At 51.0% G+C, this 14498-nt stretch overlaps 1 protein-coding gene across 3 annotated transcripts in view; it reads right to left on the reverse strand.

The window, feature by feature from the left end:
• CCDC180 (coiled-coil domain containing 180) overlaps positions 1 to 13100 on the reverse strand; it is a 61681-nt gene extending 48581 nt beyond the window's left edge. For all 3 annotated transcript variants that reach the window (XR_007146547.1, XM_047831422.1, XM_047831424.1), the window contains exons 1-10: positions 12612 to 13100; positions 12255 to 12350; positions 10805 to 10995; positions 8051 to 8139; positions 6932 to 7035; positions 5719 to 5847; positions 5511 to 5621; positions 5292 to 5387; positions 2779 to 2942; positions 1319 to 1438 (exon numbers count right to left, since the gene is read on the reverse strand). Coding sequence is in view for 2 of the 3 variants with exons in the window: in XM_047831422.1 (XP_047687378.1) it covers positions 1319 to 1438; positions 2779 to 2942; positions 5292 to 5387; positions 5511 to 5621; positions 5719 to 5847; positions 6932 to 7035; positions 8051 to 8139; positions 10805 to 10995; positions 12255 to 12323 (1073 nt within the window). In the remaining variant the exon portion in view is untranslated. The remainder of the gene's footprint in view (positions 1 to 1318; positions 1439 to 2778; positions 2943 to 5291; positions 5388 to 5510; positions 5622 to 5718; positions 5848 to 6931; positions 7036 to 8050; positions 8140 to 10804; positions 10996 to 12254; positions 12351 to 12611) is intronic.
• Positions 13101 to 14498: the final 1398 nt, after the last annotated feature.

A 14498-nucleotide genomic window follows, 5' to 3' on the forward strand; every position in this document is an offset into this window, starting at 1 on the left:
ATTCTCGCATCCAGCTGTCTGGAAAGGGCAGCAGTTGCCCTCAGGCATGTGGGTGGATCAAATATAGAGTAACAGACTCTATCACCAGGCCTGCATTGGATGGGGTTTCATAGTTCCCCTCCATGGACAGGACCCCAAGAAAAACAGAGTTTTGCCCAGTTCAGGGACTCAGAGTCAGAAATAAATATAAAGTGGGGCACCTGGTGGCTCAGTAGGTTAAGCATCTGACTCGGTTTAGGCTCAGGTCATGATCTCACGGTCCGTGAGTTCGAGCCCTGCATCGGTCTTTGCAATGATGGTGCTGAGCCTGCTTGGGATTCTTTCTCTCTCCCTCTCCCTCTGCCCCTCCCCTGCTCGTCCTCTCTGTCTCTCTCTTTCTAATAAACAAATAAACTTAAAAAATTTTAAATTAATATAGAGTTACAGGAAACAAGAAAAGCAATTTACTTTATGTTGAGATTTTTATTCACCTTGTTAATTTTACACCTGCACGAAAATGTGTCTGCCCTGGAGGAGACTGTGTGAGGTTCTAATTGTCACTGATACTTAGGAGAACTTAGGTTCTGTGGTGGGGAGACAAGAGGGTAACCCAGGGTTACCAGGGTTAGGGGTAGGAGGGCCCAAGTTTCACAGGAAAAGGAGGAGCATTTCCCAGCATGTGAAGTGTCTCCACTTGCAGAACCACACATGCTCCACCACTTTACTGAGGGTGGATGCTATAGGACCCCCACATAGTGGGCTTCCAAGGTCTAGAACATTCACTGTGCCCCTCACCAAACAGCTTATTAAGGATCAGAACTGAGTGGGCCTCTACACATCCACAGCCTCTAACAGGTTCCCTGTCTGATGGCAACAGCCTCCTCACTGACCTCCAGGTTTCAGCCTCAGACCCTCCAACTCACCCCCGAAACTGCAGGGCTGCCGGAGACACTCTGCTCCCCACCAGATCTTAGAAAAAAATCCAACCCCTTAACCTGGCCCCTCCTCCCCCTTAACACCCCTTAACCTGGCCCCTCCTCCCCCTTAACCTGGCCCCTCCACCCCCTTAACACCCCACCCCCTTTGCCATTGCCTCCTTCCATGTTTCTTGGCACAGTCACACTAAACTTCTTTCCCCAGCAAATGTGTCATGTTCTTTGTCACCACTGGGGCTGGAATGCCCCAGAACAAAGGCCCAGCCAGCCAGCGCAGGACCAGAGAACAAGGAGATGGCCGGGCCTGGAGGATGCCCCAAGAGAAGGGTCAAGGCTGAGGATTGTGACTGCCTCCCCCATGGACCCCCAAAAGCACCCCTCCCCAGGGACCCCTCTCATTGTACCAGATGGTGCAGAGATGCTCCAGCCGCTTTTGCTGCAGGGCTTTCTGGTTCTTCAGCATGCTCTCTATCTCCTTCTTCACGTCTGGAGGAGCCCGGATCCTCTCACTGGCCATGAACTCACTGGGTGTCCAGACACGTTGGCACCATGGAGAGGAGGAGCAGGGCGGGGGGGTGGGAAAGAGGGGATGAGGCCCATGGTAAGAACATTCACAATCTAAGCACCCTTACACCACTTCAGCCCCTCCCTCCCCATTGTAGGCCTCTGGGGCAATGATGAGAGGGGGGATCGAAGAGCCAGGGGGCCACCAGCGAGACTCTGGAGTTAAGAGCATGGGACCACTGGGCACAGATCCGGGTGTGGGTCCCGACTGTGGCCAGCCAGCTCTGTGACCTTGGGCAAGTCAGTCCCTTCCTCTGAATCTGTTTCCTCTTCTGTAACGGAGCTAATGAGAATACCTTCCACAGTAGGACCCAGTCAGCAAAGCCCCTAGCACCATGCCTGACTCACGGGAACTGCCCAGTAAATGGCAGCTCCTGCCATCACTGTGGATGATTACTGACATTTGTAACTTCCAGGCCCAGACCCAGACCAGTCACTTTCCATAGAGCACCTTGCTGATCATCACTGAAACCCTATCACTGGCGCATCATCATGCCTGTCTGCATAAGGAGAGAAAGGCTCCAAAATGTTCAAGTGCTTGATCAAGGTCACAGGGAAAGTACAGGTGGAGCCAGGTCTCAGTACGCTTTTCTTTCACCCGGGGTGTCAGACTCTGGTGTTCTCCATCTGGAAATCCAGGTGTACAGATGGCCTCCCGTCCCCAGACCCACAGCACAGACAGACAGACAGACATTCTTTGGCATCCTCAAACGTCTTGACCTGACAAGCAAAAGAAAGCCTTGTTTGTTGGCCAAAAGCTGCAGGATCCTTGTGTCGGTATTAACAGAAGTGCCACCTGGCAGAGGAAGCAGGGAGATGAGCCCTCTCTTCACCCCTGCTCCCATGGGGACCAAAGCCTGAGGGACCGCCATTCGTCTTGGCCCAGTAACACAGGGTTCTGAGTAACAGTCGAATGGAAATTGGGCAGATAATCAGACAGGTGTTTTCAAACAATTTGTACTGTGATAATTCAGAAAATGCTTATGCGATAACATTTATGAAGAAAATAAGACAGAAAGTGACATATACAGCATGGGTCTAAAGAAGCCTGGGAAGAAATACACCAAAATATCAGCTGTGCTTCTCACTGTGGTGAGAAATTAGTAATGATTTTTAATTTCTTTTTTATACTTTTATCTACTTTAACTTTTAAAAAAGAAAAGAGCACATATTTTTACCCCCAGAAGAACGGGAGTGTTTTGGAGCGAGGACAGAAAGAAGGGTGAGGACCACCGGCTTGCTGGGCCGGCCTTCCAGGTGGGCTGGGGGGAGGCTGCGGGAAGTGTGGGCGGACACGGACCTGAAACTCTGCACCAGGGCCTGCTTCTTGAGAACCTTCCAGGTGTCCACCAGGCCCTGCCAGCGGCGATGGCCCTCGAGCTCCTGCTGCAGCGTGGCCTCCATCAGGTTGACAAACAGCTGGGCGATGGCCCTCCGGTTGCCCAGGAGGGCCTGGTTTATGACCTGTGGTACAGGTGGGCAGGCTCTACATGAGGTGGGGGCTCTCCAAGGTCAGAACAAGGCTCAGTTGGAGACGGACAGGGGGAGGCTGCAGAGGGACCAGGTGAGGTGCCGGCAGAGGGCCTGGGGCCCAGCGGGGCTGAGTAGGGCAGTGGCAGCATCTGAGGGGCACCGAGGGGTCACTGGGCACTCACGGAAGTTGCCTGGGGCTGAACAGCCGTGGACTGTGACAGGGGTCTTTCCTGAAGACTCACCTATGAACCTTGACTTAAGCATGTGCCTTCAACCCAGCCCCAAGACCGTATCAGATTGTTAAAGAAGCTGACTTTAGCTCACTGGAGATACGTACTCCAGTGGGTTCTTAGTGTTTAGCTGTTTTCTTTCCTTTTCTTTAAATGAATTTGTTCCAAAAGCAGAGTGCTCATGCCATCAGGGACCAGTCAGTCACCTACGGTTGTGATGAGAACGAAGACCCAATTACCAAATGAGACCAGGGCTAGAACATTCTTCTGCAGTCCTCCCAGTGATCCTCACCGGGCATCCTTGGCATGGCAGTGGGGACAATTCTTCATGGTGTGGTACTGTTCTGCTTTTAGTAGCCTGCCCCCCTCAATGAGAGCAGTCTCTCCCATGCCCCCAGGGAGTGGAACAGCCAAATGTCTCCAGAATTCCCCAAAGCTCTCGGGGCACCGCCCTGGAGCAAGGGTGGGAACCTGCCAAGCTCAGCGGGTAGACATTCCAGTAACAATTTTCGCTGGAACCTGAGGTTTATTGCCGGCTCTACTTCCTAGCTGGTGGTGGGGGGAGAGGGGGACTGGCACGTATTTCCTAAACCTCCAATTCTTCAGCCATAAGGCGAAGATAATGCTACTGGCAGCACAGGGATTCTGTGAAATTAAATGAGATAAATGCACATAGAGTAAGTAGCAAGTGCCTGTTGTTGTAATGAGTAAAATCAGCATATGGACGCCAGACATTGAAACATCCCCGGGATACTGCTCTGACCCCACCTAAGGGATCAAATGGATAAAAGTTAGGGACTCTTGCTTCTTTCAAATGACAGTGGCTACTGCTGAGACCTCTTTTGTCACCCCCTCCCCCCAACAGGTACTGGTTTAAGTATCGTTACCCCTGTTTTATGGGCAGGGAGTTCCAAGTGCAGGAGCGGAGTTAGTTTGGGAGCTTGTGTGTCTGGGCAGTGGAGAGGGAGGTCTGTGCTCCCTCCCTGTCTGTGCTTCATCCAGAACTCCAAGATGTGGACCCGAACAGGAGCCCATCTGTGATTCTGAGTGCTGGGTTCCTTTCACCCCGTGTACTGCCGGGAGGCCTCCGCAAGCCCGGCTTTCTGCACAGGCCCTAGAAGCCCATGCAAGCAAAATGTGCTTCTGAGTAGCCAAAGGAAGCAACAACGTGGATGGGCCTAGAGGGTATAATGCGAAGTGAAATAAGTCAGACAAAGAAAGACAAATATCGTATGATTTCACTCATCTGTTGAATTTAAGAGACAAACAAAGAAAAACAAGAGACAAACAAAAAACCAGACTCTTAACTGCAGACAACTGATGGTTGCCAGAGGGGAGGGGGGTGGGGGGGGATGGGTGAAACAGGTGAAAGGGATTAAGGGTACACTTGTCATGATGAGCACCGAGTAATGCACAGAATTGTTGAATCGCTGTACTGTGCACCTGAAACTAATATAACACTGCATGTTAATTATATTTGAAGAAAATACATACACACACAAACATCCGTACATAGTGTCTTTTCACATGGCAGAGGAGTCGGGCTTAACTCTGACTTTGGAAATATTATGAGCAACCTTGAATTTCTTGTTTTCTACACCCAAAGAAAGCAGCTGGGCGAGGGTGGGGTGTGGACAGGGAAGCAGTGGGGACAGAGACCGGAGACAGGCCTGGTTCGGCACTAGACGCTGATGGCCAACAAGAAGGCAGACAAGCACCACTAGGAAAACAAACGGAGCAGGCTGGGGTCACCTGTGAGGGCACAAACCACTCTGAGACCAGGACAGCTCCACCATCCAGCACCTATTGCATTGCACATGGTGGCTGAGACACGGCCCAGTAGGTGCTCGTAAAACCGTCAGTGATGAAACCAGTGCTGCTGTGTTAGGTAATCGGGATTAAGACAGCAGGGATGTAGGACACGCACTTTAGAAAGACTTCTACTGAAAATACTTAACAAAAACTCTGGTTCTGAACCCAAGCGACTAACCCGAGTTAGTTGGAAATGTGACACATGAGAAGCCCATCGGTCCTGAGACACCAGGTTCTGGGGCATCCTCAGGTCTCGCCCCTTCTGTGGGCTGATCGCCTGCACATGAAAACCACTCACCATGGCTTCCTTATTTATCAGCGTGTACACGTCGGCCTGCACGAGATAGGAAGTTTTCTCTATGATTTCCACATATTTCTTCAACACGCTTCTGAGCTAGAAACAACAAGGTGTCATTGTTAATGACTTTCTTTTCCTGCAGACCTGCAAGCAAAGAGACGATGCCTCACAAACCCCACAGGTGAAAATCACCAAGAGCCCATTCGCAGGCCAACTCACTCTATCTGCCCGAGAGAACTCGGTCGAGGTCAGTGTCTCATCCAGCTCCTTAATCCCCTGCTTCTGGAACTGGAACTTCTCAGCCACCTGATCCCACAGCTCCATCAGGGTCTATACCAAGAAGCTGGGGTCAGGCTGGGAGGACAGATGGCAGGGAGGGAAGGAGCGGGACCCCAGTGGGGCAAGCCCAGCCACAGGGAAGCCCTACTTGGATGGTGTAGTCTTCGAGGTTGATGTCGCTTTCCACTTTTTTGAAGAGTTGGTCGATTTCCTCATCAGACGCCGCCAGCTTTTTTAAAAGAAGTGCTCCTGGCTCTAAGATGAGAGGTTCCATTTCCTACAACAGGCCAGTAGGGCAATGCCTGTGGTCTCAACACCACCAGGGCAGGGGGAGTCCGTCCCTTCCCCCAATTCTCTGCCCTGTGGTGGGAAAGTGCTAGCTGTGGTCCTGCCTCAAAACTAATAATCATTACCTAGACCTAAGGAGCTAGGATTTACTATTCACAGCCAGAGCACAAGGGCAGGCACCATTTATCTGGGCATGTGCCATGTGCTGGACACTCTGCTCTAGGCTAAGCCCTTGTCCTCAGACTCACTTGGTCCTCACCACAGCCTGTGAAGTAGGTACTGACATCAGGCGTGGCCCATGGTTGGGGCTCAACAAACATCCATTAAAGAAGTGGCCAGTGAAAGGATTCCAAGTTTACTTCAGATAAGGAAACTGAGGCTCAGTTATGTTGTATGACCAAAGCCACAGAGTCATGGGCAAAAGTAGGGCTCATATACAGTTGGGACAGATGAGTAAAGCAACGACTGGCTGGGGGAGCTTCTTGGTGCTTTGGGTGCAGAGCCAGCTGCATGAATCCAAGGGAATGACAGAAGTCAGAGAAGACATGGGGAGAGAGTGGTGAGTGCAGTCCAGGGCTCAGAGGAGAAGGGCAAAGAAGGGCCTCATTTAGGGAATATTCTGGGTACCAGGGTGGTTAGAGATGGAATGTCTCTGGAGAGGAACAGAGAGCCAAGTGAGGGTGGTACCAAAAGGCCAGATAGCATGAGGGGTGGGAAGCCAGAGGGCCGGGCCCTTTGGGCCCTCATTAGTAGGACTGCGTAGGGAGATCATGGGCTGGGCTTTGGCATCAGCCCTGGAGTCCAGTTCCCAGCTGGCCCCTTATGTGCCAAATCAGGCAAGACTTTGCGAGCCTAAACTGTAAAGTGGGAGAAACAGTGGTACCCGACTTAGAAAGCTGCGCTCATAACGAGCACTCATCATGAGCCACTCAAGCTGGCTACTCTGATTTCATCCACACCACTGGTGAGCCACTCAGGGCCTCTGAGCTGGGCGGGAAGGGAGGGTGGGTGCAGTGACAAGCCTGCCTTGAGAATGGCCCCAGAACAGAAGGGGAGAGAGGGAGGAGTCTTACCATCCCAATCTGAGCAATCTCCTCCTTAAAACTCCCCAGAGCACTCTCGTAGCCCTGCCTCTTGGAGTCTCTGTCCAGGATGGTTGTGCTGATCCTCTCTGGAACTGGGGGAGAACAACAGAGGTGAGGAGGCTGCCCTCAGAGCTCCAAAGCAAGGGGAGGGCTCCCAGGAAAAGGCAGCAAGGCAGAAAGTGCCTTGGTTCAGGAGATGGACCCCCAAACCAGGCCACAGTGTCAGAGGCTTAAGGAAAAAGAGAAAAAACAAAGGTGATCTGTAAGTGCTATGAGGAATGAAGTCTCACATACACAGGTAATGCCAGAAAAAGTTTCCAAATGGTAGGTACAGAATGGGACCATTTATGGTTTTTTTTTTTAAAGTTAATAGAAGCAAAAACATATGCAAATAAGAATAACCAACACTTATATAGCACTTACTATGCACTAGGCATCGTTCTAACTCAATTACCACTCCTGAAGAGGCCAAGAGGCAGGTTTTATTTTTTCGGCCCCATTTTACAAGTGAGGACACTCAGGCATGGGGGTTAAAGAACAAACACAGCCGTGGCTGAGCAGAGGTTTGGACATGAGCCATCTGCTCTAGAGTCTGCATTCCCGTCCTGTGCTCTGCGGTCCCCTGAATCTGGACACCATGTGATTTCATGGTGGGGAACATTCTCGGGAAGAGAAGCAGTGCTATCACGAAGGGAGAGTTTTTCCTTTCTGTTTATCTCCTTCCTTTGGTTTTCCACAGTGAGCCTGACTGGCTCAGTGGTAGATAGCACATGTGACTCCCAATCTCAGGGTTGTAAGTTCAAACCCCATGTTGGGTGCAGAGATTACTTATGGTGAGTATGTATCATTTTTTTTTAATCATAAAGGAAAAGAACCTTCCTCTATAGTATGAAGGAAGACAATGCAGATTGAAATGTTCTTGTGAAATTACAACAAAGCAAGGAATATCCTTTACCAACTGACTTTCATCGGTAAATTCTGACTGCGCAGAGCCCCCTGCTCCCTCCCCAGCTCTCTGCACTGAGGAGAAGGTCCAGAGGAGCAGGCTCAAGGGAGGAGCCAAGGGGAGAAAGCCAGCCCTGCCCTCATAGCTGAACAGAGACTCACCTATGGTGTCCATGAGGCCCCGGACCTCTCTGGCTTCAATGATGCTCTCACTTTCTTCAGCTTTTTTCTTCTTGATTATTTCCTTTTCCCTGAGGCACAAGTAGAGGAAACAATAACTCCCAGCCCCCTCCCCTACCCCAGGGCAGCTCTGGCACAGAAGGGAGTCTTCAGAGAGACCTCACATATTGGTGATAAGGCCCACCCCATTCCAGAGAGCCCCGAGGCTATGCCAGACTCCCAACAGACGCTGCCTGGGTATCTGCTGCCCGTAGGCACCATGGTCCCTAGACAAGAAATCAGGGTCTGCTTCTGTTCTGGCTGCAAACCAAGCATAGGTAGTAGGCAAGAGCCATTTCCACATGGGGAAACTGATGACAGTAGGGCATGATCAGCCTGGGAAAGCCAGGCCAGTGCTGAGTATTCAGGATTTGCTCCTTCAGCAACTCATCATCCTATGAGGCAGTCACAATAACCTCCTTGACAGGGATGAGGGGAGGGCGCTTAGAGAAGTGATTATACAAAGCAGAGCTGAGACTCCCTGACCCACGTGTGTCATGCCAAGGTCCATGGTCCTTGGGGTTTAGGTGTGGGAGGAGAAAGCTGAGACCCCAGAACAAGCTATCTCAGCAGGGAGGACCAGGGTGAGTAAGAATGACCTTAGCTTTGGAATAAAAATCTCTGAACGCACTGTCCATAGGACAAGCACCACAGAAATGCAACAGGTCTCAATGATACCTGCCATTCCTCCAGGCCTCCACATGTGCAGCGCTTTCTAGTCATTTCTCATCCAATCCTCACTGCACACCTACCAGCAAGGAAGACTGCAGGGCCTAGACTGACCCTCCAGAGGTGGGTCTTTCAGTCTTGTCAATCATGGACTAAGGTGGCTCTTTGGGAACCTGGGTGCTCTGACTACTGAGCTAATGGCTCTGGCTCCTCAGGCACTTGACCCGAGGACTTGGGTCTACACTAGTGCTGATCTATCCCTACCTTGGGCTCCTCTTCTGCTCACCCGGAGGCTCTGCCCTGGGTGAATGAACATACAGGTTCACTGGCTTTGGCTGGCTGAACTTTCAAGAAGGGAACAAGGGACTTCAGAGAGACGCCAATGCTGAGTTAGCGACCCCAGTCATTTTGAGGGTGGCAGAGCCTGGCAGGTTACAAACACATCTTTCTCCCTGTCACAGGCCACAGGAAGTTGTCGTCTAGATCTACGTCCAGGGCAGAGCTGACTTTGTCCCGGGAAGCCAGCACAGCACAATGCCAGCACCCTCTATGGAAAGTGCCTTTCCTAAAACGCTGTCCTGTGGATGCTAAGAGCTCCTGATGGATGCTATATCTGGTTATTGGGATAATGGGTGACCTTAGGCTAAACTCTGGGGAAGGGGGGACCCTTAGGAGCGATAGATAACTCGCAAATCAGCTGAGAGGGGACTTAGACCCTTGTAGGAGCCAAAGTCACAGCCAGGGGCAGCATCAACAGGCCCCAGACGTCTGTGCTTCAATCCCCACACTGGGCATCAGGCACATGGGCTAGAGAACACCGACCTCCAGTCTGGGCTTGGTGGCCAGTGGGTTTGCCCATCTGTAGGTAGTTAAGGGTGCTGAGGGTCAGAAGCCTCAGGGGAGATTTCTCTGGGAAGAGTCAAAGGTCAGGTCATCTCTGCCCCAAAGCAGGTGAAAGAGAAAACAAAGGCAGGTAGAGAGAGACCGACTTCCCCTTCCGAGTCCCAGAGGGGACTGCGGCTTGCTCAGAGCGTGAAGAGCGAAGGGAAGATCAGCTCCAGGTGCCCCAAGCTCCCCGGTGAGGAAGATATCGCCCTCCTTTTCCTTTTCTTTCCTTTCTCCCTGCTTGAGGAGTCTGAGCTCAGGGAGTTGAAATGGCATACTCAGGAATCTCAAATTTCACTCCTGATCTCCCTGCTCCTAGACCATATGCGCCCATCTCAGGGAATGGCGCCTGCTCTGTCCACCCAAGCACTCGTGCTACAGACCTCGGGCTCTCGGGAGCCCTCTCCTCCCTCCAATCCACCACCTAGTCTGAGGGGTTCTGCCTCTAAAATACACCGGAAATATCCTACTCTCCCTCTTGTAGCCCCACCAGGCTTAGAGGGACAGCAGCAGCCTCCTCCCTGGCCTCCCGGCCTCTTCTTGCCACTCCCTACATTCTGCACACAACAGCCAAAAGGCCTTAAAAAGGCAAATCAGCTGCTCACTTCAGTAGTCCAAAGTCCTGACTGTGGTCTGCAAGCCTATCCCAGCCTCATCTACCGCCCTTCCCCGCCAGGCCCACTAACTTCTTCACCTTCCAGAGCAGACCAAACCCTCCCTGACTCCGCGCCTTGCCCCATGCATCTATTCCCTCATCCTCTGGTCTCCGCTGAGGCCCCTCCTCAGTGGCTTTCCTGACCCCTGTGCTACCACTGTCCTCTGGGTCAGAGCCTTCCCACCTTTAGGGGGACTTGCCTATTTATTTATTATCGAGGCCTCAAGTTCCAGGAGAGTGGGATCCCCAGACCCAGTACCTGGTCCTAGGCACTCAATCAATAATTACTGAGAGGGGAGGAAGAGGAAGAGAGGGAGAAGCAAACAGTGGAGCAAAGTAGGTGCTATTACCTCTCTCTCTCAGAGGAGATACTGGGACTTCATTCCTAAATGGCACTCATCTTGTGTGAGGGCTTTCTGAGTTTCTGAAGACTCTGGCACACCCCCCCGCCCCGGGTGGGGAGGTACAGTGTGGACCACAGGACCCACCTGTAGAGAACAGGATTTTCCGTGACCCAGTCATTGGGTAGGCTGTGCGCCCACTTCCGCTGCCGAGGACACATCATCTCCCCTTCAGGAATATCCATCTTCTTCATCAAGGGCTTCCTGCCATTCTTTGGGGTCATGGAACTCTCCACAGCGCGCTTCCTGGTGGCTGCCAGAGAGCGGACCAGCTGCACCTGAATGCACAAAAGATCCGGTGGGGGGGTCAGGACTGCAGACTCCTCAGCACCCAGGGCTCACTCTGCAGTCTTAGAAGGACACGTGAGAACTTGCCAGCAGGAAGGCACTTTGCAGGGAGGCCTTCAACCCTAGGGTACATTCCATGCAAGTACCCCCCAGAAGACATTCAGCCATCTAGAAGGGTATCTCTTAAGAAATTTAGTGAGGACCAAGATGCTTATCCTAGCATCTTTTATAATCACAAGGAATTAGAAAAATGGGGCTGTCCAATAGCAGGGGACTGGTCGAGTAAACTTCTTATGTCCCTCCAGTGTAATGCTAGGCATTTATTAAGGATGAGACTTACAAAGGACTATTTATGACATAGGGAAATGCTTATGATATGATATACCATAAAACATCTTAATTAAAAGCACAACTTAAAAAAAGTCATAACCCAAACTATACAGTGTGATCTCAAAATTTTAAACTCATAGAAAAATGACCAGGAGAAAGTGTGCCAAATGTTAAGAATGGTGTGCTGCCTCCAGGCAGCAGGATCATGTGAGTAATTTGTTTCTTTGGCCTCCTTATACTTTTATAATTTCCAAGCCTCCTACATAGAGCGTTATTTAGGGCTCAAAGTAGGAATGAAAATTCCTTTTAAATAAACAGTACAGAACGTCAAAGGGAAGGTTCGAGTCTGTGTATTTAAGATACTGTTCTTGTCTGTGCAGTTTTTTATAGACAAGTTTTTTATAGGCAAGGCAATTCCAGCAACCTATTTGGCTGTCAAGAGAGTGTTACTTTAATACACTATGGGAAGTCCTGGATTAACAACTGGGCAGCCTCTAAACATCTTGAAGTTGCATTAATGCCCCTTGACATGCAAAAGGTCTGTGCAATACCGTTAACAGGGAAGAAGCAGGTTTCAAAACACTGTTATAGAATCAAACCCAGGTTTTAAAAAGAAAAATTAGAAACGCTTTGGTGCATAGGAAAAGGTCCCAAGACACCCACTGGTTAATTTTGGCGATTTCTGAATAATTTAACTTTTAATTTAACTAAAACTTTAATGTACATTTTTTAATTTTCAAGAATAGACATTCTAATATTGTATTCCTACACTTTAAGAACCAATAAGAATTATTTTTTAAATCAAAACAATTTCAAAGCCCTTATTTCATTGGGTTCCCGGACAAAGAAGCCTTCAGAGGGAGGGAGGTTTGGGGTGCAGAGGGAAGAGGGCACAGAGGGACACAAGGGACACACCTACCTCAGCCTCGAAGATCTGCTGGTAGACCTTCCCGCTGGGAACCTGGGTCACCTTCCCCACTGAGGACATCTTGGCCGCTGGCTGAACGGGGCGCCCCTGTTAGGAATTCATTGTCCGGGAATCATGTCTGAGGTTTAGAAACCGAAGCTCCAACCTCCAGGACAAGTCCTCCGCCTAGGACCTGCGCCGCACCCCCACCCCCTCGCGGGCCCCACCCCCTCTCGCAGGCAACAGGCTGGGGCAGGACCCACCCCACTGCTCTAAGAAAAAGCAAGCCCCGCCCCCCTCCCTCAAGCCTCAGGGGTTTCATTTTAAGCAAAAAGTAAGGAGTGGCAAAGAAGCAAAAAGGAGACAAACCTCCGGCAAGAACCGAACTCCCGGAGAACTGGCTCTTCCAGCCACGCAGTGTGCAAATCCAGAGGACTTTGGTGGGGCAGAATAATAAATCGTTATTGTTTTGTGCTTCACTCTCCCAAGCTCTCCTGGGAAAAGTGCTCAAGGTGTCATCTTGGATTTCAACCTGGCCTTGACCCCCCAAACTGGAGCTGAGCAAAGTTGAAGGATCCCTGACTCCCTCCTTTCCCCACTCCCCGCCAAAAGTGGACAAAGAGAGGCGGAAGTGGAGGGAAGGAGCAGCCTGACTCTGGCCGTGCTAATTAGGCACCTACAGTATGCTGAGAAAACCCAGCAGGCTCCTCTCACTCCACCAGCCCGCCAGCCTACCGAGGAGCGCGGTGCAGTCCCTGGCCATCCCCTCTAAACCCGGCCAATGGAAGGAGGCCCTGCGCCCGGGGCTGGCGCCCCACCTGCAGAAGGCACCACTAGCCAGGGCCAGTCCAGCCTCAACTGCAGCTGGACGCACTCGGTCTCCAAGGCAACGCAGAGGGGCGGGAGCCCCGCTGGCCCCGCCCTCACTTCCTTTCCGAGGAGGGAGGGGATGATGGCCCGCAGCCGCCGTAGCGCCCCACCGGGAGTGGGGAAACTGTTAGGAAGTATTCCCTCCAAGCCCGTTTCTCCTCACAGCAAGGGGGCGCCCCGGCGCTGTCAGGAGCGTCCAGAGCAGTACACTGAATGTTCTGAAAACTGTAGGAGACCTGAGATGTAACTCCGAGCCACGGCAGTCAAGAAAATCCACCCTGTCTTCTTTACTTGATTAAAACCAACCTCTGCTGGCAAGCAGCACAGTGCTTGGCTGTGAGATGCAGAAAGCCTCTCTTAAATAAGGCCAGCTCTTTCTCAGATTACGAGATTGAAGGGCTCAGAATTCAGGCATCAGGCTTGTATGGCATTACAATGAAAAGACTAATTTCTAGGACTCTTGAGTTCCATTCATCCTTCCACCACTGCCACATAACCCTGCTAAAATATGGCTCTGACCTACCCTCTCTCCTGCTCAAAAGTCCCCCATCAACTCTGCAGCCCCTGCAAAATCCAACTCAGTCTTAGATGACCACAGAGCACCCCCCCCCCCAATCTGGTTCCCACCCTGACTCTCCCTGCTTTAGCAAACTCTCCACTCCTCCTGCATATGCCCCTGCCCCCCTGCCCTTCCTCATCCTGCTCTTCTGCTGGGATCCTTCTCTTTCCGCAATCCCAGATCCAGCCAGCCTTCCACTATCAGTAACAATGATCCCAACCACTCATTTGCCTCAGCCCCTATAACCTCTCCTCTCTCTGGATGTTGATTGCAGTCAAATACAGGAGTTCAGGACCTCTAGCGTAGGTGTTTCCTGAAGGGCAGGTACGCCTTATTAATTTTGACTTAGCGGCAGTTGCTCTTAGCACAGTGTCTTGCACATGATTCAGACACAATGAATGCTCCCTGGGTAAACGCATGAATACCTAGAATGTCCTCATCTGACACTCCTAGAGTTTGTCTCTTTCCCACACACCCAGCCATAGTCCTATGTGGCCAGACCTGAAAATACTTGTGGTTGACAGTGAACCTGGCTTGAGGGTTTCCTATGTTTTGTGAGGTACTCAACTCCCCCAGAAAAATCCCTCTCCTCGGCAGGGATCTCTGTTCCAATTGCTAGTAAATGCTCCCTATGACAACTTCCTAGAACAAGTGATCATTCCATCCAGACTAGCTTCAGAAGTTAATTAACAGTGAATAGAGAACACTTTTATTCCCCTTCTTTGGTCATGGATTTTATTACCAAAGTGAAATATTGTAAAAAAGATTGGACTAATTTTAACTGGAAAAAGAGAAAGTGTAGGTAACCAAGGGAAGGGGTAAAAAAA

The sequence above is a fragment of the Prionailurus viverrinus genome, chromosome D4 (genome assembly GCF_022837055.1).
Source record: "Prionailurus viverrinus isolate Anna chromosome D4, UM_Priviv_1.0, whole genome shotgun sequence".
Taxonomy (NCBI): Eukaryota; Metazoa; Chordata; class Mammalia; order Carnivora; family Felidae; genus Prionailurus; species Prionailurus viverrinus.